At 46.6% G+C, this 26,100-nt stretch overlaps 1 protein-coding gene across 1 annotated transcript in view; it reads left to right on the forward strand.

Annotated features, from left to right (window-relative positions):
- Window positions 1-26,100, forward strand: part of LOC144718569 (glutamate receptor 4-like) — an 80,933-nt gene that overhangs the window by 26,991 nt on the left and 27,842 nt on the right. Inside the window, exons 4-16 of the mRNA XM_078593941.1 lie at window positions 9,842-10,000; window positions 14,331-14,570; window positions 14,821-14,873; window positions 15,387-15,578; window positions 15,894-16,055; window positions 16,418-16,585; window positions 16,942-17,046; window positions 18,190-18,297; window positions 19,705-19,911; window positions 20,493-20,775; window positions 21,195-21,408; window positions 21,636-21,834; window positions 23,048-23,295. Of these exons, the coding sequence (XP_078450067.1) occupies window positions 9,842-10,000; window positions 14,331-14,570; window positions 14,821-14,873; window positions 15,387-15,578; window positions 15,894-16,055; window positions 16,418-16,585; window positions 16,942-17,046; window positions 18,190-18,297; window positions 19,705-19,911; window positions 20,493-20,775; window positions 21,195-21,408; window positions 21,636-21,834; window positions 23,048-23,295 (2,338 nt within the window). The remainder of the gene's footprint in view (window positions 1-9,841; window positions 10,001-14,330; window positions 14,571-14,820; window positions 14,874-15,386; window positions 15,579-15,893; window positions 16,056-16,417; window positions 16,586-16,941; window positions 17,047-18,189; window positions 18,298-19,704; window positions 19,912-20,492; window positions 20,776-21,194; window positions 21,409-21,635; window positions 21,835-23,047; window positions 23,296-26,100) is intronic.

The following is a 26,100-nucleotide window of genomic DNA, read 5'->3' on the forward strand; positions in this document are numbered from 1 at the left end:
GCTGTCATCCCTCACAATCCCGTGATACCACGATCCTTCTTACTCCTGCACATGAGTGGATCTCATCGCTCCATTTTAACAGTGGTTGGCCTCTCTTGGATTCCGACCATTGGCTGTCATTCTGTCACCAGTCTCGTCCATCTGCCCACCGAGCGATGTGTCTTGGCCAATCCCACTGGCTTTTCTTCGCGGTCAATATTCATCAGTGACTGCCAGTCTTGCCCAGTCACACGATGACTGCGCATGCTCGTAACAGTCCAGAATAGATAAGCAGATCATATCTCCTTCATCACATCTGTCCCTATACATAAACAAATAGTTACACAACCCATCGGCACCACAGCCTTCTGGGAGTGAATAATTTCAGCAGCATTGACCGTTTTTGACAAAGTGTCTCATCAGCAGTCAGTTTTATTTGAATCAATGCTGGTGAACTGCCAGATGTTATAGGACAAGGACCGTCTCTTGAATATATGGGTCCTAGAGCGAGCGCTTCAAGGTCGCGTTGCTAGGCAACGGGAGGTTGTTGTACCATCATACTCGACATCATCATCACCATCATCAATTAACAAACCGCATTTGTGAATGACTCAAATTAATGAACAACCCGCATATGTATGACACGTCCCAATATCAATCTTAATTAACTAACAACCCGCATCACCACCGCGGTCACCACCATCATGAACACAACTCTATTACAGTATTTACGATTTATACAAATAATATGCAAACGTAACCTTTATGAGTGCATGCTAATGGGATGAATGTGACAGAACGAGATGGAACAATGAGAGAGAGAACAGTTACAAACCAGTCAGAACCAGTCAGAACAACACGAGACAATCACAAACTAAATGGAGAACATACAAGAGGGACAGCACAACTAAGACAGAACATTTAAGACAATCACATCCAGACAGACAATGCAAACGAACCACAGAACTGGGCAGTGCAATATTAATGATGATGACGGTGGTGGTCATGATAATGAGTGATTAAACAAATTCGAGTTGTTAATTGATGATGATGATGGGGGCGGTGATGGGGACGTGTGGAATACAAATGCGGGTTATTAATTGATTCGAGTAAGCAAACATGTGGATTGTTGATGATGCAGAAGTAGAGTAGTTGAATGATGGTTGTAAATCATACGCTGTCATGTGCACAATCATTTAGAACATACTGGATTTGGCACAGATTTATATTAATTAAAGATGTCGAGTATTATTAACCGAGCGATACGTGCGTCGAATCGCGTGTGTAATAAGGGAATTCGAGACCTAGATGCTGCATGTAATGGGTTCACGTGGCCCCTTCAACCCACTGGAGGCGCCACACCATCGACGCAATGTGAAAAGAAAGTTAATTTATTCTTTTAAATTAATTGCACAGGACTATACATGCCCGGCCGCCTTTGTCTCTCCATTGCTGAACTTGGTAAACACACCATCACTGCACCAGTTGTGCAAATTTCTTTGGGCAGAGCCGACCGAGAGTAAGCCCGAGGCAGGGGCAGACACCACGTGCCCACTGATGGTGAATTGAATCGAAATATCGTCAGGAACCACTACAACACCCACCAGCACAGTGTGAGTGGTGATTGTCTGAAGGGGTGTCAGGTCAGTAGTATCTGATGAGTTGTGAGTGTCTTGTGAGTGTCAGGTGCTTTGTGTGGGTCTCCGGAGTGTTTGGTTAAACGATTAAAGTAAAAAAATAGGCACCACATGTGAGACAGATTGACCACAATCTCGTCACACACGAGCACATAGGGGATAGATCCCCGTGTATCCATATGGGCTATAGTGTCAGGTGCTGTTAAGGCCTGGCGCCACGCACGGAAGTGGTGTGGCCAGGACCATGCCCATCCGCCTGCCTCCCAAATGCTAATGTTTTTACAGACCGCACCAGGTATTCAGTTAAGGCCGAGTTGATCTTGGGAAGCCTTAGAAGCAGCTCAGATATCACTCATTCGGCCTACCTCTCTACCCTCTAATTGCCATTGTACTCTCCTCCATGTGCCCGCTTACCTCTCACTTCGAGTCCCCTCCCCATGTTTTCTTCCATCTCATCTCACGCTATCCCCCTCCCCGTGCTCTCCTACGTCTCATCTCTCATCTCGCTCTACTCCCCTCCCTGTGCTCTCCCACCTTTCCCCTTTCATCTCACTCTACTCCCTGCCACGAACTCTTCCCTCCTGCAACCAAAGCTTTCTGTTGAAGCCCCCCAGTCAATCTTAGCTCGGTGGAATGTCAATCATTCTCCCCTGATGTATCCATCTGCTGCATTCATAGTCTTAACGCCATTCCCCGAGCAATCGGTGCTGTCGACTCCCTGCCCTCGTTCAAGTCCGGGCCCAATACCTTCAATATTTCCTCTGCTTGACTGATTGCCTCTGTCTATAAAATAAACGTAAGTGTTTTCCGTACATCGTCTTGCAATACAGCCATATTTATACCCTACATAATTCCGCATTGTTTATTGCATTAAATATAGAGTAATATTAATCCAGTACGAATATATTTGACAGAAATGGGACAATTAAATTAAGCTGACATTTATTTAACTAACCCTTACCCATTGGTGGGGGAAATGCACTCGTGGATCTTTGTGGGCAAGGGTTGGCAGATCACATAGAGATGAGTAAACCTTCCAAACAAGCTGGGATACGAAGGGGACTATGCAGATTTGCAGAGGAGATGGCAATACTGCAAGAATGTGCATGATCCTGTCCATATAGCGCACCTTTTGAACGTTATGTAACGCGTACGCGAAGTGGGTTTTCTCTGACATGAAACCAAAAATGAATGGAAATGGTCGTGCATCCCCATGTTGCAGGACTCTCTTGTGAAAAAGTATCTTGACTCAGCGAGGCTTTCCTAGATATAATATATAAAATGGAAAATAATTTGCATCTCATTGGCAATCCATTGCGCTTTGAAAGAAAGTCTCCTTCCACCATGATGGCCATGGGAGTTGTTTGATCATAACTCACGCTTTTCAGTGTGAAATCGTGAAGAGTTTGGGGCCCAGTATCGGTTCAAAATGTACCTTATATGTGTGCACATGTAATGTATGCAGATAAAAGTAATTATACATATGCACATAAGTGCACGGCATACATACGTACAACACGCATGCTTAAAAGTCACAACACAAATGTGCATGTGTACATACACGCGTAGTTGTGTTGTGTCTATGTATGTCCGCGTGTGCATACATATGTGTATGAGTATCGGGGATGTCTTCGGAATGTTAAAGTAATCCTGAAAAATCCCAAAATGGGGCCTAGACATCAAATTTCAGGTGATCCGAAAATTTCCTATTTTGGAAATAAAAAATGGAAAGCGAATTCACTTTCATCGTGGCATGTCCACACTGTTCCCACAAAAATGTTTTGACATGGCATGACATCACTTTTGTTAGCACTAATACATTTACAATGCAAGTTATCTGAAATCCACCCCCACCTTCCCCCAAAAATAAGGCTGAGTCGAATTCTCCTTAAAAAGCAGAAAATTCTAAATCTGATTTTATTTTAAAAATTCGTCCCTAGTGTGTATTCAAGTCTGGAGAGTGTTTGCGTAGTGGTAAGTGTCCTGAAATCCAATTATAACGACCTGTTTTATTCCAGGCCCTAATCAACAAGTGGCAATTGATATCTGAACCGGTCCTGGACCACCCCTCGGTCAACTCAGCCTCAAATGAGTAGCTACTAGAGTGTAAACACGGGAGGAAAATGTGGCCAATGGTGATGCTGACCGCACCCACCAATTGTGTGTTGCATTGGTCTTAATAGGTGCTCGCTTACAACATTTCCACCAACACGCTGTATGGCTAAACCAGTGGACATTTGTCTTTTTTCCTGCTCATCGCCAACACTATTGACGATTATCTGAACCAATCTTTGGCCCCTCCTTGGTCGAATGAAGCCTCAAATGTGTACTTGGTGTGATGTGCAAACATTGCCACTAGGGAGACAAAGGCGTCTGGGCGTGGTCCTGGCCACTCACCCTCGTGTGCCATGCCGGCCTTCATAGGTGCTCACTAACGGCACTTGCTTCAACAGCCTTTTAAAGCTTAAACGGGGATATTTGTCTTTGTATGTAAATATGAGCACATGTATACATATCTCTATGTTTGAGCAGATCAGGTCTACGGTAGGTCATGATGTCAAGGACATAAACTCACATTTGCTGTTCCACCCCTTACATATTCCAGCAGATGTTCTCTCTTGGGCCTGGCATACATTAAATGTGTTGTGTGGATGTGCCGATGACAGAACAGCATGTCGGTAATTATAAGTCCATGAGCCGCACTGAAACCTAGTAGCCTCCTGCCGGTATCATTGAGCTTGTTTTACCTATGCTTCCTATTCCCTCCCACCCAGGTGCTAGCTTTATGACCCATTTGGGCATTTACTTTACCTATTAAGATGACTTTGTCTCACGGGGCCACTTTAACCAACACCTGGCGTCTGACTAATGAGCCTTGCCTTCATTCCTCTATGGATGTTCATTTTTTAGTGGGGGCATAGACAGCCACCACCACCATTCCTCATCTCTCGTTGGTGAGGAGGATAGGCTATCAGCCCCTCACACCAGACCAAAGTCAATGTTTTTTCCTATTATATTTTGGATTTTATAAAGCGCCTTTCACTAAGGTGCTTGACAATGCTTACCGACTACGGTACAAAATGGCAAGATTAGGGATGGGGATCGGGTAGTGACTAGGATGGAGGAAGCGAGGTGGAAGCCATGGTGGTGGAGGCATTAGGGGCGTTAGGTGGTGCTGGTGTGGATGTAGATGCCACACAACGATAATCAGCCAATAGCATTTTTCAAAACACACCACAGTTTCACCATTTAGCACCACGATGAGGTGGGGGCTGTTTGGACGAGCTGATCTGTCCGCTGACCATTAGCTTGTCATATTTAAGATGCTTGTGCTGTACAGCACTTCCACTGTGGGGGATAGGTGTCCACCTTGGACTTCATTTAAACCCACAATAGCCTGGTATCAGCTAGCTCTTGGAATTGAGAAGTTAAGGACTGTTTGCAGTAGGGATTGGCATCTTCCTTTCCTTACGATGTTGAGGGGAAATGGATGAGGTTGAGGACTCTGGCTGATGCAATTGATGTGGGTTGCCTTGGATGCCTAATAAGCCCTCCTCATAATAACTGACTGATGTGTTCCAGCTAGCTGAAAGTGGCAGGTGCATTCTCACCATGTACAATATCCCATGTCCAAGAATGAAGATGCTTACGTTCAGAAGTTTAGAGTCTTTTCTCACAAAAAAAACTGGTGGTTGCCGATTCCTGAGGAGATGGAAACTGCCTCAATGGCCCATAACCACAAATCATTCTTTGAAAACTAATTTCTTTAAAACTGCTTTTTGTACTTAGTCTGTTGTCCTTGCCCCACACCTCAGATTAGCATGGTTGGTTACGAACGGTGCAAAAGAAGTTCAACATACATACTCTTTAATATCATCTATAAAGTTATTTTCAACATCACCCCTATTACCATCCTGAAAGGAAACAATAACAATCTGATCAACTCCCAAGATCAGGTATGTAGATTTGCTGAACATTCCTGTGAGTTCTAGAGATATGGATAACTCCTCAAGCCATACAGCACCATGGGACAAATGGGGAGGAAGGAGGACTGATTCTTAGAGAGTTTTTGAGCATCAAATGTTGGAGAAAATAGTTACCCCTGGTGAGTGTCTGGCTTATGTGACATCTGCAATCCGAAGCCTGAGACCAGGTAAAGTGTTGGACAGGGATGACCTCCAAAGTGATCTTCTGAAGCAGGGTGGTGAATGTGTGCAAGATGCCTCACTTAAATCGTTCAATCTAATTGAACCACAGGACAGGTTCCACAGGATTGGAAGGATGCACTGGTTGCCCCCTTTTTTAAGAAAGGGGATCACATTCATTGTAAAAGCCACCAGGGCATTTCCCTCCTTAGTTTGCCAAGAATGGTCCTGGCAAGGCTTATTCATTGTGTTGCCAAGCACGCTGAGAAGCTTGCGAAGGCCCAATTTGATTACAGGTAGGGGTGCCCCAGCAGACGCCATATTCCCTGTCGATCTGTTACAGCAGAGGTGTAGGCAATTGCAATAGGTCCTATAGCTCTGCTTTATTTGACCTGGTCAAGGCTTATGATATCATCAATAAGCCAGTACTGTAGGGGTGTTCTATGTATAAGGTTGCATATAAAAGTAAATTATTTGTTTGTGACTGTGTGTATATATATGAGTGTGGGTATGAATGGAGAGCGATAGTGAGTGGGCAGCCGTAGTGTAGTGGTTAGCGCGCTGCGCTACGAACCTGACCACCCGAGTTAGATTCCCGCTCACGGTGGCCTCCAGTGACGATGATCTGAACCAGTTCTGGGCCTTCCCTAGATCGACTCGGGAAACAAAGGTGGCCAGACATGGTGCCGGCCACCCACCCCCTCATGTGTTGTGCCGGCCTTCATAGGTGCTCACTAACTGTACTTGCTCCTACAGTCTGTTAAAGCTATACGGAGGATTTTTGTCTTTGTTATGTATATGACTGTGTGTGTGTGTATGAGTGTGTGATTATCTAAAGCTGGGTCGATGGTTCAATTAAGCGATGGAGATGCCCCGGGGGCACAACCCCTCCTCTCACCCATTGACAGGGTGGGGGGAGGGGTGCTTCCTGTGGACAACGCATGCATGTCGCCGTGGGTCTGTCTCTGTGTTGTCTTCTTTCGTATGGCTGCTGATGTAGATGCAGAGCAACAACGACAATTTCACATTCAGGTGGTCAAGCCAGATAACCGTGTCAGGAGCAGCGGAGTGTATCGCTGTGATGTCTCCTTCGTATTTGTGGATCAGGCATTGCGTCGTTATATGTTGTACGGTCCGTTCTGGATGACCACAGCTGCACACTGGACAATTAAATATTTTCCGTATGTGCATCAGGTATCCACATCTGCCATGGTTTGTGCTCATGCGGTTTTGGGAGGACCATGAGCTTCGTGGAATATCCTTTTTTCTCCCCGTGTATCAATTTCTCCATGTCTTTATGTGTTTGCAATTTCTTCATGTATCCCGATTCTCCATGTCTCCATGTGTCCTCGTGTCTCTTTGTCTCTGTGTCCCAATGTCTCTGTTTCAATGTGCTCCTGTTATTTTTGGTGTCCCTGTGTTGCCACGTGTCCTTTATATGTCTCTCATGTGCTTCTATGTCTCCATGCGTTTGTGCCCATATCTATATTTGTCTCCGAGTGTCCTAACTAATTGGCTGTATCGGGTGGTGACGGGTTTAACGACACATTTATATTTACGTGATCTAATCCAAATAACCTCTATTATGGATACTATTGGTCGCGAAAGCCTACGTGTTAAACTGTCTACAAGTGTATTTGTGCATGTCTCCATGTCTGCCTTCTCCTCTTAACCACCAGCCATCATGCCTTTGAATTAGTTAGCACCGATTGAGATAAACATTTTAAAAAGCAAGAAATAGATTGCAACAAATGTATGCAATCGGAAAATATACGCATATGCATGGATTATGTAATGCATTCCAGCATGCGTTTGTTTTCGGTTGAATTTAATTAACAGTACTGAAGCCATATTTGCATGAGTCATGATGGATGCCTCACCCTTCCCCCACGTTACAAACAGGGTGAATGGCACTTGAAATACTGCAAAGGAGACCCTTTTATAACGCTTTCAACCTTAGTTGAAAGTGTAATTTTCCATCTGCATGGCATGTCGGAATAGCGCTTGACTTAAAGTCAGAAGGACAGCGGTTAATTCATCCCATCATCCCTCTGGGGTCATTAAAACGAGTACCAGTTTGTGGGGGAAGTCAACAGTGGTTGTCCTTTGGACATACAAGTCCTGGGCATAGAAGCGTGGAATTTACACTAGTGGTTGAGGGCTGTAAACATAAAATGACCACTGGCCTAATCTCAATTGAGGAGGAAACCATTTCGACTTTTCTGACCGTTTATTATAATTTTTTAAAATGTTGTGTACATAAATTTAAAATAATGTGTTTTTAAACGTTCCCATGGCTCCACTCTTTTTTGTTTTGTGGCTTTTATATTTTCACTATTTTGTCCTATTTGTTTTCAACCCCCAGTCTCCATTGAAATTTTTTTTTGCATCAATATGCCATCTCCCGGTTGTAAATTATTATTTTATTTACAACCGGGCAACAGCACATTGCCATTAATCAATCCAATATTGGATGAAGGCCTCTCCATGCTGTGTCGGGCATGGGGGCTGTTTGATTTTGCTTCACCACGCTGGTCAGTGCGGTTTGGCTCAGCAAGGGGCCTAAGACCGGAGAAGATGTCACTCGTCAAGGATCTTAGCCATAGCCAGGAATCCCACCGAGGAGGCTGGGTTTATAGCGCAGTGCGAATACCGCCACATCTTTGCTCCACACTGGTTGGGGAAGGAAAAAAAAGAAATGGTCAGCACTTTGATCAATCTAGTGCTGAATGAAGGCCTTTTTTGCTGATCATACAAAACGTTGGTTCTTTCATATCAGCATTTTCTTTATATGTTGCACCATTAAATATCCAAAATGTGATATCCAATTTGTCACTTAACAATAATATACCTCACTATATGAAATATTTACAGTGGAGGGGACAATGTTTTAGTCTAGGGACTAGAGTTAGGGTTTGAGTGAGAGTTCGGGTAGCTCAGAGGCTCAATGATTATTATTATAAGAGCCCCATTTTCTGTCACGGAGCACACAGCCTCCTCCTCTATTGCCTACTGCTCCAAGAAGGCGGCGTGACTCCTTTAGTTTACAGGAAGGAAGGGTGTGATGCCCATTAGCCTTCTTTATTCCTTTAACCATACTTCACCATGCAGGTTGGTAAAAGATTGTAAAGAAAACATTTAAATTGTGGCGGTGGTTACAAATCACCCACCTCAAAATTCATTGGATTGTCTCCCTCATGTTTCCATGTCCTCACATATCTACGTGTCCCATCATATTCCCTCTCATGTCCCCATGTGTCTGAACAGATATATAAATATAAGATAGACACTCTCACGTCCTCGTGTCTCCTATGTCTCCCTCAAATGTGTATGTCCCTGTGTCCCAGCATGTAATTGTATTTATTGTCTATGTCTTCCATGTCCTCTTGACGTCCTTTTATCCCATAGTGGACCTGTGTTTCTCCTGTCTTCAACTCGTATATTATGTTCTTGTTGCTCAAGTATCTCCCTCTAATCTCTGTCTCACTGTGTGACCCTGTAACTATGCGTGTGAGTCATTGCATTTTTTTGTTTCACCGTGTTCCTCTCGTATGCCCTGCATATCCCTGTCTTTGTGTCCCTAATGGATCTGTCATATGTCCCCTTCATTTCCGAGTCAGTGCATTTGTTATCACTTCGTGTCCCCTTGTCTGTGTTGTCTTTTGTATCGATGTGTGAATCTCAACACTTGTTATCTCCCCATGTGTCTCAATGTATCCTCACAAACCTGTGAGTCTCTCATTATGTATCCGTGTCTCCCGAACCTCACTCAACGATCCTATATTCGTCTCCATGTCCCTACTAATTTCTGTGTTTCCCCTGTCTCTCGATGTGTCCATCTACATCCTCGCATATCTCTAATGATGTCCTCACGTGTTACCCAGATCTCACTATCGGATGTACCTCTGTTCATGTTTCCCTTGTCCCCTTCTTGTCTAAATGTATCCCATGTATCTGTGCGTCCCTGTCTCAGTTTGTCATGTGTCTGGGCATTCCCCCACGTGTCTCTGCGTGTTACCTATCTCAGCGTGTCCTGATGTCCCATTCACCACGCCCCCGTGTGTCCTCGCGTGTCTCCAGGAGCCCTCTTCATCCCGCACATGGAACAGGAGTACGAGGCGTTCCGCTTCGGGATTTATCTGCACAACAGCGACCCCAACATGACCATGGCGCCCTTCCAGCTGCAGTCTCGCGTCGACCACCTGCATTCGGCCAACAGCTTCGACATCACCAATGCATGTAGGCCTCATCATCACTTGCATCACGAACATCAATATCATCAATAACATATCATCGTAAACATCATAAAAAAACATGATACTGACAATACTGTCATAGCATTCCCCAATATTATGTAGGCGACATTACCCACATCAGCATCATCATCAATAAAATAATGATTTAAAAAACATTAATGTGGCAATATCACCAACATCAAGAATAATATAACAGACTCTTAATATCATTAGCATTAGCAAAATACCACTGATATAGCCATCACCAACAGTCTTGGGTGACATTGATAATATCATCACCAATATCATCATTAATAACGTCATAATGAACAACATTGTAAACAATAACATCAATATTATAGCCATTGCCAACCCTGTAGGCCATTATTGTCATCATCAATAGCATCAATATGAATAACATCTACAGAATAGTGCATGACACCACCAATATCACTATAAACACAGCCACCACCACTAACACCATCAAACATTTCTCTAACCATCACTGCCACTGTCACCTCACAACATTGTGTGTGTGTAACCATGTGTACGTGTGTGAACGCATTATGTGTCTGTGTGTGCGTCTATGCTGTGGTCAGGTGCGAGCGGTTGGTAACCTTTCCACCTCTTAAATTTCATTACCGGAGAACCACATGAGAAAATCTAAAATAAGTATACACTTGAGGTCCCCTGGGGGCAGACATCTATTCTAGCATATCCTCTGGCCAAATCACTTTTGGCAATGCCTAGGGATTAAAACCCATAAACTACTACTACTTGGACGTCTGTGGAATACAGGAGGCCCAGTTGACTGGGTTCTGTCTCCAGTCATCGTGAGTGGTGGACATTCATCTCAGGCCAGAGTAACAGCAAACGAAAGGGAGTGTGGTTCTTTCTATTGAACAAAAAAACATTAAGGGTGTGTGGCAGCGTGCCGGTGATGTGTGTGAGGTTATACTCAAGTCTGTTATAGGAGTATCCCTCCATCAACAGAAGGCAAACAATGATGGTGGTGGGGTTGCCTACACTCCCACTGAAGGTGAACATCTGTGGATGGATGCAGGCAAAGCTGTCAAGATGCTTTCTAAAACCTTCTGTCTGAGTTGTTGGCTAAAGTGCCCTCTTGGGGCAGACATCTTTTTTGGGGTGACTTTAATAGTCGAGTGGGTTGTGGACGCCTAGCGCTTGGGTGGAAGTGATTATAAGGCATGATCAGTTCAATAAAAACAGGGGAAGGCTGTGGAATCCACAACAAAAAACATCTTGGGTGCTTGCTGGGTAAATCGTGAATTTCTGTTGGACTATACGGTGGCAGAACAGTTAGAGTAAGTGCATACCGTTGAAACTGATCAGTCCGCTAATCAGTCCACTGATCATTGGCTTGCCATCTGTAAGATGTGCCTACTGTTTTTCCACCATGGGGGGGGCGGGGGGGTCGAGAGCAATCAACTCGGACCCCATTCAACCCAACAGTAGCCTGGTCTCATCCAACTGCATTACATCTCAAGTGAGAATTTGATCAACGATTGCATACTGCCTTATTGATCCCAATCCCCCTAACGCAGAGCAGAAAGGGGTGAGGTTTAGAACTTTGGCTTATGCAGCCGCTATGGCTGCACTGGATACTGAATCCAGACCTCCCCAGAAACGCCGGTTGGTGGAGGAGGTGGCAGGCCTATGTTCACCATATACAACATCTCATACCCAGGGAATGAGGAGACATCACAACCTTCATTCGGAGGTTTAAAGAGTCATTTGGTGCTGTAAGGATGAATGGTGGTCAAGGAATGCTGAGCTGGAATCTGTCTCAGCAGTTCATGATCACAAAGAATTTGTTAATGCCATCTATACATAAGTTCACAGCACTACCCCAATTACCATCCTTAAATGAGAAAATGGTAATTATATATCTGAACCCGACGACCAAGTCTGTAGATTTTCTTAGAATATTTGTGAGGTTTGGGAGGCACGGACTCCCACAGCCCAAGAAAAAATTACTCTGCAAAGGATGTGAAGCCCCAAAGGTTGGAGGAATAAAATGTTTCATGTGAGCGGCTGGCTGGTATCCCTTCTGCTGTGGATGTGCACAGAGCAATCCGTAGCCTGAGACCAGGTAAAGGGTCAAGCAGGGATAACCACTTAAGCGAATTTCCAAGGGAGGGTGCCGATTGTGTGGAGGCTGCCTTATATGACATCGTAAAAACCGTTTAGACCACTGAATGTTTTTTGCAGAATTGTAAGGAAGCCACGGTGTCCCTCTTTGGAAGAAGGGAGATGGGCATTGGTTGTAACAACTACTGGAGCATCTCCCTTAGCTTGAAAAAAAAGGTCCTGGCAAGGATAATTCATTGTTTTGCCAGGCATCCTGACAAGCTTGTGGAGCCGCAATGTGGGTTCAGTTATAGTCGATCCTGCACTGATGCCATACCCTTCGTCCGTCTGCTCCAGCAGAGGGGTAGGGAATTTAAAAAAGGACCTATGTATATGTTTATTAAAATGGTCAAAGCTACGATACAACAACGATAATTTGAATGCTTACAAATTTGAAATACAACATCTCAAGACGCTTTACAAAACGAAAGAGGGAAAAAACCCCCATCAAGATCTCAGAGCTTTGGGTTGCTATTCTTGCTTTTGGGGTCCACCAGCTTCTGCTCAAGATTATTGGCAATGAGCAAAATGTTTTTACCATCTCATTTTCATTAATTGTTTTGTCTCATTTGTACAATTATATTTACTCCCTTAGCCTGTATATAACAGCATAACATTGGCATGTCAATTGCGCAAAGAATAATCAATTATTGCAGGCCATGCGCATTTCCGTGCATGCATCGTGAACTCAGGAATGGATTTTAATTGATGAACCGACTCATCATTATTTTGCCCTATGTGTGTACGGTACTTGTGCAGCCCTTTTGTCAATCCACTGCTTAACGAGCGTTTTCCCATACAGTGCGAGGTGTGGAGGAAATTTGACCATACCTCACGACGTTGGTCAGTGCGGGGCGGTGAGGTCAGTTAGCAAAGACGTGGAAACATAGTACAAGCATGGATTTTGCTGCACTGCCCTCTGCAGTCCATATTGAGGCCCCACAGCCTATAACACCTTGTCTGTGTGGTGATTACCAATCTAAGCACTACCCAGGCTCAATGCTTCATAATCTGGATGATTTGGTCATTGGCTTAGTGTAAATGTATGTATCTATACATCAGGAGTAGGGAAGCTATTGTAGGTTGATCGTATCTGGGCTGTGACTTAATTGCATACGGCCTACCAATATTTATCCATAACATCAAGAATCTTAGCCGGACTATTCTTGCATATGGCAACATGTTCAGGAGCTTAATACCGATGTCGAGGTCTGCTTGCCACGAGAGGGCTTCAGGACAGAGTTTATGTAGATTTACTGTTCCTCTGTTGAAGGAGTGCAGACTACGTTGGTTTACAATATGATCCATAGTTGTAGTTTCACAACAAACCTAGCTGCACTAATAAGGTACTGGATGGGAATGTTTGATGCCTGTACCACTGTTTCTAATTTTAGCTCGCTCCGTCACTTGCCACTGCAAGGGCCTCTTTTATTTGAGCAATGTGTGCTAACATGTGGCCTACCATTGATATTTGAAAGTCTTAATTCTAGATTTGAAGCTTTCGTGACTGCAAGGATTCATATTCTTAGGTTTTTTCGGTAAAGTCACGTAGGTAAAACATTATATTTATTATATTATTTTAATTTATTATATTATTTTATTTTACTTTCATTAATTTTAATGTTTTACCTACGTGACTTTACCGAAAAAACCTAAGAATTTGAAAGTCTTGTTGACCCCTTAGCAAGGAAAATGTGTCCACCACTCCTATTTGTACGTACACATTGCCATGTGTTTCCTGCACGTGTTCACGCATGTTAGAGTTGCCTCTTCTGAGGTACAAACGGATTTTATCATGGGAAGAATATCTCCCAATACTGCATGTAAATCCATGGTGTTGAGGGATATATTATTATTGTTTCACAACTGACAAAAACCGCTACGTTTAATATCCCGGGAAGAGTTACAAACTTCCCAAGATGGCTACTCCAACAAGTGGCTGACCTTGGGAAAACCAGGACAGGTCGAAACCCAAGTGCATATGCACTAGGTTGACTCAGCCTTAAATACATACCTGGCAAGGTGTGTAAACATCCCTGCTTGGGAGACAAAGGCGGACGAACGTGGTGTTAGCACACCATCTCCTCGTGCGTCGTTCCAGCCTTAATAGGTGCTTGCTAACAGCACTTACTCCAGCAGCTGGTATAGGCTACACGGGAGACATTTGTGTACGGTGCCTGCAGTCTGCTCACAGTTCACGCGCGGCGTGTACGCTATCTTCGGCTTCTACGACAAGCACTCGGTGCACACGCTGACGTCATTCTGCGGGGCACTTCACGTCTCCTTGCTGACGCCGTCGCATCCGGCCGATGGCCCCATGCAATTCGTGCTGCAGCTGAGACCACCGGTCAGCGGGGCACTGCTCGGGGTGCTGGGCCGCGCCAACGCCTCCCGCCTCCTCTACTTCTTCGACACGCACAGAGGCGAGGGCCGCTACCGCCGCGATAACCGCATTGTTCATCATTGTCAACGTTGGCCCTGGTCAATCCACTGCTGGATGACGGCCTTCCCGAGCTGTCACTATCTCTCACGTTCTTGCGATGTAATAAAACATTTGGCTCCTGCACACGTGGTCCATCTCAATGGACATATTGATGGTCATGATGATGTTGATAGTGTTGATAGTGCTGATGATGTTGATGGGTGGTGCTGATGGTGGTTATGTGTGTGCAGGTCTCTCTGTCCTACAGACGGTGTTGGAAGCCGCTGCTCATAACGGCTGGCAGGTACGCACACACGTGTATGTACACAAGTCTGCGTGCACATGCACTTGTCCACATGAACGCATGCAAGTGTACGTTTATGTCCATGCATGTACGTATTTACCTGTGTATGTAATTTTTCTCAATAACCTCCTGCATCAGTGTGTCCTGCCACATCTTCCAAGATGTACCTGTCCCTTGCTCCCTTTTCGTAATCTGGATCCTCAGGTCTCTCCCATTTGTCACTGTGTTTCCCCATGTCCCCATGTCCCCGGCTGTCAGCTGAGCATGGTGGAGGCACGTGCACCAATTGTGTCTCTGTGCGTCCCGGATGTCTTTGTGTGTCCCCGTGTCTCTTACGAACATCAAGGAGGCTTGTTGTGTGTGTTTCCCAGTCCCATGCACCCCTGTGTGTCTGGGTGTGTCCCACTGTGTCCACGTGGTCTCGTGTTGTCCCAGGTGACACTGTAAACACGGAGGATCGCGAGTGTGTGCATCTCTGGCCTGTATCCGCGCGGTCCCTTGTTCGTGTCCCAGGTGAGCGCGGTGAACGTGGAGGAGAATGGCGCCGAGGAAGCTCTCCGTACGGCCTTCACGTCGATCGACTCGGCGCACGACCCCCGCTATGTGGTGCTGGATTGCGAGCCAGCCGTCACGCAGAAGACCATCACCCAGATTATCAATATCGGCAAGAATGTCAAGGGATATCACTACATCCTCGCCAATCTGGTGAGTAGCAAGGCCACGGGGCAATACATCTCCCCATTCTGTGTTCCATATGTCATCTCCTCCCATACCCACTACAATTAAGTGTTCTTACATCCCCCTGTCATTCCCTGCTCCGAATGCCTCCCTGTATCCCTGTCTCTCCCCACGTCTCCTCTGTTTCTCTTTGTGTCTATCCCTTTTCCTCACGTCCCCGTGTCATCCTAATGTATCCACGTCCACGTCCACCCCCATGTCCTCATGTCTCCTTGCATCCCTATATCCCCTCGTGTCTCCCGCTATGCCCTGAATGCCGATGTCTCTCTCATCTCCCCACAGGGTTTCTCGGACATGAGTCTCGAGACCCTGCAGCGCGGCGGCGCAAATGTCACCGGCTTCCAGATCGTCGACTACAATGAGCCCATGGTCCAGAAATTCATGCAGCGCTGGAAACAGTTGGATGGGAGAGAGTTCCGAGGATCACATGATGGCCCCTTCAAGGTATCCACGGGATCATGATGGGACACATGGAGATATCACAGGGCCTTTATGGGGGATGGAGGGACAGGAGGGGACATGCAGTGATACGCAAGTTTTTTTGTGTGTCTCCATTTAATCTGTGAGTGTCCCCACGTCCCTTGTCTTTGCATGTCCCCTTATCCCCTTATTCTTGGCCGCCTCATCTCTGTGCATTTCTCCTTGTGTGTGCTGTCTCCTTTATCGCAAGTCCTATATCTCCCAGTTCCGTCCCCTTATCTCTTTATCCCCATGTGTGGCTCCAAATCCTCTTCTCCCTGTGCATGTCCCCCACATGACCACACGTGTTCCTGCACTTGTCCGTGTGTGTCCCTGTGCGCGTGCAGTACACATCTGCTCTGTCATACGACGCAGTGCTGGTGCTGGCCGAAGCGTTCCGTTACCTGCGGACGCAGCGCACGGACATCCTGAGGCGCGGCGTGGCCGGGGACTGCCTCGCCAATCCAGCCGTGCCCTGGAACCAGGGCATCGAGATCGAGCGAGCTCTCAAACATGTGACAGGGGGACACAGGGGCACACATGGGTACACATGGGACGAGGAGATGAGGGGACACATGGACATGTGTGTATATATATGTTAGCAGTAGTTTGCAACCTATGCTAATAACCCGGCAACTGGAGTTCGATACCCGGCCATGGCAAACATCAACGTTTCTCAATATTTGAAGCAGTCCTAGGCCTCCCTCATCCTCTCTCTCATGTGGCCTCAAAAGTACACCGCACTGGCACTATGGGGAGGCCTTCATCTAGCAGTGGATTGACAAGTGGTTGTAAACTATTATATTTTCGTATGTATTTATGAATGCATGCATGTATATGTGCGCGTGTACGCACACACACACCTGTGCAGGTGCGTGTGTCAGGACTCACGCAGAACATTCAGTTTGATGACTTTGGGAGACGGACGAACTACTCCATCCTGGTCATGGAGATGAAGGAGACTGGCCCAAAGCAGGTGAGGTCACGTGTGCTGCATGAGCAACTGTGTGTGTAAGGGAGCATGCACGTGCGAGCACGTGTATTCGTGTGGATGTTTGTGTGTGTGTAACAGCCTGCTCACCGCCATTGCCCTTACAGTCTGGTAAAGGCTACCTACGGTTTATTTGTCTTAGCATGTGGACATGTGTACGAACGTGTGAGCGATGTGGAAGTTTACAGTGGCCATCCTCCAACAATAGAATCAGAGACACAACAATGAGCTGAATGCCGGCCATGGCACAGTGGGAAGCGTAGATGGTGCATTTGCCAGTCATCTCAGTCAGTCAACCCTTAACACCTGAGTTTGTTATATGAACTGCCAGCGAACCTCCAACACTTCACATAACCCAAAGTGAACCTAGGTGATGTCACCGCAATATATTGAGGAGTGGTGGTGTAGTTGACTGTGAGTGCTCTTTTGTTATAATCCCAGAGACCTGCGTTTTTGCATCATCATCATCATCATTGTTACTCGTGGCAAGGTACCCTAGCCTGGCTTGGGCCTTCCCTAGATCAACACAGTCTAAAATAAAATCATAAATATTGCTGCAGTGGTGTGGTATCAGCACTGGAAGACAAAAGCGGCCAGGTGTGAGGCTTTTCCCAATTCACCCTTACTTGGTATTTGCTAACAACACTCGCCCCATCAGCCAATAAGAATAAAGAGGCCATAATTGTCTCATGCACTGATACAGTATATAGAGAGAGACCTACATTTGTCCACATCTCACCGTAATCTCCATGTTTTCTTCCTATCTCCTCCATGTCCCCATGTGTCTCCGTGTATCGCCGTGTTCACCTTTCTGCCCTACATCCTTGTATCACCCCCATCTTTGAGCCTCTCTTGTCCTTCAATTTTATTCACATCCTATGGCTTCCCAATGTCCTTCCATTTGTCTGCATGCGTCTGTTCTTGTCCTTATACATTCCTGCGCGTACCTGATTTTGTCGTATGCTGCATGCTTCTTCACATGTTCTTTGGCATCCCTGCATCCTCTCTCCAAGTATTTGCATTCCCGTGTTTGCACATATTCCCACGTGCTGCCCCGTGTCCTCATCTCGTTCACGTGTTCTCATGAATCCCTATGTCCCCTTGTGTCACCGTGTGCTCGTGTCCCAGACCGGGTTTTACACTGAGTCCATGGGGCTGAAGATGCCAACGGACAACGTCGTGGAGAAGGAGTTGACTGAATCCAACAATCACACGTATGTGGTGTCGACCATCATGGTACGAGGGCGTGCGCACCTGTGTCTGTTCTGTCAGTGCGTCTTGGGGAGGGGGGGGGGAACAGGACATTGATCCAGGACCAAAAACTCTAGAGGCCCACAAAGAATAAACTACATTAAACCCTTGCTATGCGTGAATTTTGGATTTTCGAGTTTCACACATTTGCGAGTTACTAAATGTATACTAATTTCCTATTCGCGACCTGCCGGACAGCAGTGGATTGACCAGTGTACGTCGTGCCAGGCCACCGACACCGGAGAGGCGCGCGCAGAATTTTACATTTGAAACGGTCTGCGAAGATTAGGCATGCCCCCTCGGCTGCCCGCTTAGTCCTCAGTCTCGCAGTAATCCCACTCTGAACTTGCTATTGTGCCCTTTTACGTTGACACATTTGGGTATAAACGAGTTAACTGAGGTCCATTCTAAAGGAAGCGAATGCGGTTAGTGCTCCCCAGAGTGCCAAAAGGATAACAACTGTGCGTTGTTGATCAAACACGTGCATCTCGCGAGGAGTCATCCTCCTGAATCCCTCACCATCAGCCCCACCTCCGTCGTCATCAAATCATCATCAGTAATTAAAAAAACACATTGTTCTGTATTATTTACTATTTATTGAAGTTACTGTTTTCAAAAATGTACCATTTCCCCCCTTAGTTCACTCGTACCAGGAATGTAACCCCATTTTTCTGAAAGACAAAGATCCCCCGTATAGCAGCACCAAGCATGGTGCTGTTTCATTCAGATGCTGTCGCCTCGACATACCTGGTTTTCACCTGAGGACGGCTGCTTGCGTTGTGGCCGAAACGTCGTGAGAATTATTTTATTATGTTTTATTTTTATTATTTTATTACTTCCCTTCTAAGTGACTTTACCGAAAGAACCAAGAAGATGAATCTCTGCAGTCACAAAAGCTTTAAATCGAAATTCAAGTGATGTTAGCGAGCACCTATGAAGGCCGGCACAGCACATGAGGGGGTGGGTGGTCAACACCACGCCCGGCCGTTTTTGTCTAACTTATGGCGAAATTTTACACATTGCACCAGGAACTCATTTGAGGCTGAGTCGACCAAGGGGAGGCCCAGCACCGATTCAGATAATCATCACTGGTGTTGGCCGTGAGCGGGAATCAAACCTGGGTCGCCAGGATCGTAGCACAGTGCACTAACCGCTACACTACCGCTCTCCACACTATCGCTCCCCACACTCAAATACGCACACAAACAAACCCACATTCTCACCCCATCTTGCCCATCAACTCCGGTAGGAGGCGCTGTACGTGATGATGCACAAGAACTCGGACTCGCACCGACTCGCGCTCACTCACGCAGCGATGTCCTCACCCATCTCCCTGAACCTCACCTCTCCCTACCACCCCCCCGGCCCTCTTCCCTCCCCCACCACCGACAGGAGGCCCCGTACGTGATGTTGCGCAAGAACTCGGAATTACTGGAGGGGAACGAGCGCTACGAGGGCTACTGTGTGGACTTGGCATTGGAGATCGCGCGCCACGTGAACATCAAATACCACCTCGCCATCGTGCCCGATTCCAAGTACGGCGAGAAGAACTCCGAGTCAGGCACCTGGAACGGCATCGTGGGGGAACTCATCTATGGGGTGAGATGCAAACCGCCGTCGGTTGCACCGTCCCCAGCGCATGTACGACGCATTGGTCTCTGATCCCTCCCACGCTGCCTCTGTATGATATGAATATCTGTGCGAGCCGCAACTGCCTGGTGTAGTGGAAATCATTGTCGGCCTGCGACTGATAAAAGTCGCGATGTCTTTTTTTTCCGACCGCACCGCTTGATACAGTAAAAAGTGTCTGGTCACGGCACGCCACCTGGTATGGTATAAATGGACTGTTATAAGTGATCGAACTGAGACTATCATCTCACTACACTTGAGAAAACGCGGATTAATCATGGACCGGCTGAACCCCGGATTAAAGCCCTACATTCGGCGCAGTGCTCTGATCCCTGAGCCACCCGGCCATCTTTGAAAACCAAAACCTTAACCCAAACGTGACCCATAACCCTCGTGGTGTTATGTGGTGTGTACAGTCCCTGATGCATGGAATGCAACGGGGTCCCCCTGTCCCATTTCTGCTGCTCTCCGGTGTGCCGCATACCCGATAGCTACACCACTGCCTGACTTGACCCCTGACTCCTGACCCTCCTGTGTTTGTGGCAACGTAGAAAGCCGACCTGGCCGTGGCTCCGCTGACGATCACGCTGGTGCGCGAGGAGGTCATCGACTTCTCCAAGCCATTCATGAGTCTGGGCATCTCCATCATGATCAAAAAGCCGCAGAAGTCCAAACCTGGGGTATTTTCGTTCCTCGACCCGCTCGCCTATGAGATCTGGATGTGCATCGTGTTTGCCTACATCGGCGTGAGCGTCGTGCTCTTCCTTGTCAGCCGCTTCAGCCCCTACGAGTGGCGACCCGACGACAGTGCCGCCACCTTTGACGACGGAGGAGGTGAGAGTCCTGCAGTACTGCCTCCTGTTCATCATCATCATCACCGTCATCATTGTCATCCATGTCCTCCATCACCATATCACCAACACCAATGGGTGGATGCCAGTTTTTCACAAGTTAGGGGGATGATTTACTCTCCATTCCCTCTTCCTCTTTGATCTCCTACTCCACCTCCTCTGTCTCCTCATTCACCTCCTTAGCTGTATATCTGTGTACTCAAGTACTCGTTTACTCATGCAACCATGTATCTAAAAACCTCGATACCCGTACAATCACATCCTCTACCCATGTATCCACATAACATACATCACATACCCATGAACCCACAATACCCACATATTTGTGTACCCATATACCCAAATACCTGTGTACCTGTTTGCCGACAAGCCCACACAACCGGCATACCCGTGTGCCCCCAGGTCTCGGGGGAAGGGACCTGGGCGCCAGCATCGCCAACGGAGGTGGCCTCAGCCTGGTGGGCTCGGTGTACGGTGGGGGCGGCGGTGCCGGTATGGCTGGAACCGCCCTCGTGGGAACCGTCTCCACCGAGCAGCCCAACGAGTTCGGCATTTTCAACAGTCTCTGGTTCTCCCTGGGTGCCTTCATGCGCCAGGGCTGCGACATCTCCCCTAGGTGCGTTGCATGCGCTTTCCTATAGTGCGCCCAGAAATACTGGGAGGTGAGATGAGGGGGTGGGGGGTGCATGGTTATTCCCGAATTCATCATAACCTTGAATCGTGACAATTCATCCAATTGTAGGGGAGTGAGATTAACCATTTTATGCCTCACATATTCCAGCACTTCGACTCCTGTGTTCGTGCGTATGTCTATTTTGTATACGCGCGTTTGTGCGGTACTAGGTCCCTGTCTGGCCGTATCGTTGGCGGGGTCTGGTGGTTCTTCACCCTCATCATCATCTCGTCCTACACGGCCAACCTGGCTGCTTTCCTCACGGTCGAGCGCATGGTGTCGCCCATCGAGAGCGCCGAGGACCTGGCTAAGCAGACAGAGATTGCGTACGGAACCCTTGAAGCTGGCTCCACCAAGGAGTTCTTCCGGGTGAGACCCAGGGGTCGTGGGGGGGGTGGAGACATGGGGAGACGGCGAGATGTAGATTGAAACAGGAAGAAATGGAGAGATGAGAGGACTAACAGGGAAACATGGAGAGACGCAAGAGATGTGGGGGGAAACAGAAAAAACCAGAGAGAAGCGGGGAGGCATGTGGAGATATGGAGAGACATATGGAGTTGTGGGGAGACAAGATAGCATGGGCTTGGTTACTCAAATTGAGGCAGAGGTTTTGGTATTTTGGTGACCCTCTTAGTTCTAGTCCTTGGCCTGGTCATCTGTCTCTATATTTGGGCTCATAATAGTAATACTAGAGCTGCTGATATCCTGTATTAAATCTGGGTTAGAGCAACCCACGATTATCCATTCCATTTTATGTACTCTGTAAAATTAAGGCATTGCTTTAAATGTTATATAAATACACGCTGTATTGTACTGTATTGGGGTGGGGTGATGGCACAGCGGTTCGCACGCTGCGTTATAAACCCAGCCACCAGAGTTTGATTCCTGGCCGCCGTTAACATCGGTGGCGAGTGATGTCTGAACTGGCCCTGGGCCCCACTTCACCAACCCACGCAGACCAGTGTAATGAAGAATTGCCAAACGACCTCGAACCCTGCATGGGGATGATGCCTTCATCCAACAGTAGACTGACATAAGGGCTGTAAGTTGCATTATACTATATTTCAATTTAAACTGTTTCAACAAAATTGGGTAAAAATCACAAGACAAAGGTCAAATGTATGAGTATCTCCCAATGACATGGATAGCAGTGGAAGTGCCACATTCCTATGACAGGAGCCAGTGAACTGAGTAAAGTATAGAACGATAGGATTAGTGTGAACAGTTGTGGTTTATTTCTTGGCCGGGTGTTGTTTTGGCCACGTTCTCAGAAGCTCACAGGTTCAAATATCGTTCAGGGATTGACTTTAGCCCATCATTATCATTCCTCCAGGATCAATTAAATGGGTACCATTTTGTAGGATTTCAAGAGGTGTTGCCCCAATGGTTAACTAGTTCCCACCATAGGAATGTAGAATTTCCACCACTGGGTCATGGCCACAAGCAGAGATGAGTGCAGCCCCATGCTCGTTTGAACAGGGATATACCTAACTTTTTTCATGTCCAACTTTCACTCAATAACAATCTCCTTTCTCTCCCTGTAACCCCTGCGACCTCTTTATAACCATCTTGACCTCTCAAGCGCTCCAAGATTGCGGTGTATGACAAGATGTGGTCGTACATGAAGTCAGCGGAGCCATCTGTGTTCGTTAAGACAACGGCGGAGGGGGTGGCGCGCGTGCGCAAGTCCAAGGGCAAGTACGCGTACCTGCTCGAGTCCACGATGAACGAGTACATCGAGCAGCGCAAGCCATGTGACACCATGAAAGTCGGCGGCAACCTCGACTCCAAGGGCTACGGCATCGCAACACCCAAGGGCTCCAGTTTTAGGTGCGTGGGTCCCCGCGGCTGAGATCACCCCACCACAACCCCAGTTGCATCCCAGAAGCCTCCTGCCGCTAACCCCGCTTCCCGTTTTGAAAGGGGGCCCACTCAGACCCCCACAGGTTGCCACAAGCCTCCGTGAGTCTTCATAGGCCTTGTAAAAAAGAAAGCCTCAAACCTCCGTAGGCTTCATGTGACATTATCTAAAATGTCTTGCCAGTAGCGTGGTGTGGTTGGCATGGATACAGGTTGCAATAAATGAAATGGAGCCCCTTATCCGAATTCCCCCCTCTTCATAGTTGCATTACTTGCATGCTCGATAACTGTTAATTAGTCATAATGGGCACCCGTAGGCTTTCATGAGTCTCTTATGAGCATTATAGTTACAGAGGTTATTTGAACATATCACCATGTCAGTCAATGTGGGTTGGTAAAGGAGGTTCCCAAAGCTTGTTCAGATGTTAGCCATGGCCAACAATCAAACTCAGATGAGCAGGTTGGTGCGATATACCACTGCGTCACTGCTCCACCCCCAGTGTGCTTTCACAAGCCTCCTCAAAACTCTACAAGGCTTCACGACCCCTCGTTAGCCTCAAGAGGCTTTTCGCGTATTTATAATCCTTAAAGACCCCCTGTGGCCCATCTCAATGCACCTTCCTGAGCACCTACATGCATTCAGGAGCCTCAGTGAACTTTCCCAAACCTCTATGCACCTCATTTACTTCCCTGTAGGCTTTGAGGAGCCCCATTAGAGTTCTAAAAAATGTTCAAACCAAAGTGCTTAATCTGTTGTAAAGCAGAGTTCAAAGACCGTTGTGATGAAGCGCACAAACGTAGACTGTTGGGAGCCTCTGGCATAATGCACACATTTTCTAAGTTTAAACGTTCCCTGCAAGTAATTGAAAAGCATGACATCTACTTAACGACAGGCTGTGAGATCTTAAAAGCAAAACAGACAGGGAACTACAGTGGATGCCCATTGTAATTTGTATGCACCTCCCTTTGGCCTTCGCACCTGATTGGCTCACAAGTGACGACATCATATGTATCCCTATATTTAAGGACGAAACAGGAGTATTTCTCCACAAATCTGGCTGTTGCCTGATGGTGCTAGCTGTAATTACTGGCAAAAATGTCATGCGCGAATTGTAAATGTTGTGGAATTACTCTCCAACACACCAGTGTGCAATACTAGTAACGCATTGGCATGTTCTGTTTACGTGACAAACCTTACTAATTGGCTGTCGGGTGGTGGTGGGTTAAACGACGCATTTCTATTTACGCAATCTCACTCAAAAACCTCTGTTATAGGTTTCTCAGGTGGTTAAATAAAAGACACCAAATTGATTACTTGAAATAGTTTAAAAGCCAATTAATTTGTCCGCCAAAACGAATGTTAGGCATACTCTTTGGTTCTTTCGGTAAAGTCACGTAGGTATAAAATAAAATAAATTCAATCACGACGTTTCGGGCGAAACACAAGCGTCCGTCATCAGGTGGGACAAACACAGCACTTCAACAATTATTTCTTGCTGTGGTTGTCCCACCTGATGACGAACGCTTGTGTTGCGCCCGAAACGTCGTGATTTAATTTATTTTATACCCACGTGACTTTACCGAAAGAACCAAAGAGTATGGATCCCTGCAGTCACGAAAACTTCCAATCTAGAATGTTAGGCAGCATTAACGTATGATCATGGCCTTGAGCCGGTAAACAGGGGACAGTCTGTTCACATGGCAACCACTTCTAACTGATTGCAGAATGGGACACTTCATTTGATAACCTAGTTGACCCCTGTACCCACAGTGCCATTCGACCATTTATACATTATGAAATTGGGATGTAATGGAAGCCGGGAGTTTTTCAACACATAGTTTGAACCCGTGTCCATGAAGTGAAAGTGAAATTGAGGCCAATGTGAGTTGAAGATAAATGCAGTGGAGGAGGCTCGAGGGAGGAGGTGGCACCTGTGAGGCTGTGTTGGGCTTGGGGTTTTCGGGCTGGAGGTGTGGGGTTGTGGTGGGGTCTTCGTGTGGCCTTGGGAAGGGCAGGAGGAACGGTCACATTCTAACACTCATGCACATGCACACCAATACAGCCGCACGCAAATACAAATACAAACATGCACACCAACACAAACACCCATGAATGTACACATGCATGCATATACAGAAGAATAAATACATGCACACAAAGGTGCAATATATATTCACACCAATACAAATGCTTCTGCAGATACTTCACATACCAATACATACACACACAAATGCAAATACACAACAATACACCAATACCAAGATCAATATACACTGTGATGCAGCAATATACACATACATACAAACAATGAATTGGAATACACAGCAATACTAATACACAGCAATATATAGACACGCACAAATACAAATAATATATACACGCATACCATTATTCTGCAATATACACTCACACTCCAAGAAAGACAATACACACGCCAATACTCAGCAATATACACCAATGTAAATGGAGACCAATACACCGCAATACCCACACACAAAACCAATAAAGACCAATGCACAATACACACACCAATACATAACAACTGCCATTTTCCACTAAGTGGTGGTGACGTCACCATGGTGCTTGCGCCAGGCTAGATGCACCTTGAGGCCACGTGAAGTTAGGAAGCCTCGCTGAGTGGAGGTAACGGGACAGACCCATGTGTTATGAGTTGGTTGGTTGATTGAATGAGATGCGCCATCTGTGCCCCCCACTGCGAACTTGCTGCATTTTAGCTGCCCAGTGTTCCACACGCTGTTAGCTTACCTGCTTTG

The sequence above is a fragment of the Lampetra planeri genome, chromosome 5 (assembly GCF_965212315.1).
Source record: "Lampetra planeri chromosome 5, kcLamPlan1.2.h2, whole genome shotgun sequence".
Classification (NCBI taxonomy): domain Eukaryota; kingdom Metazoa; phylum Chordata; class Hyperoartia; order Petromyzontiformes; family Petromyzontidae; genus Lampetra; species Lampetra planeri.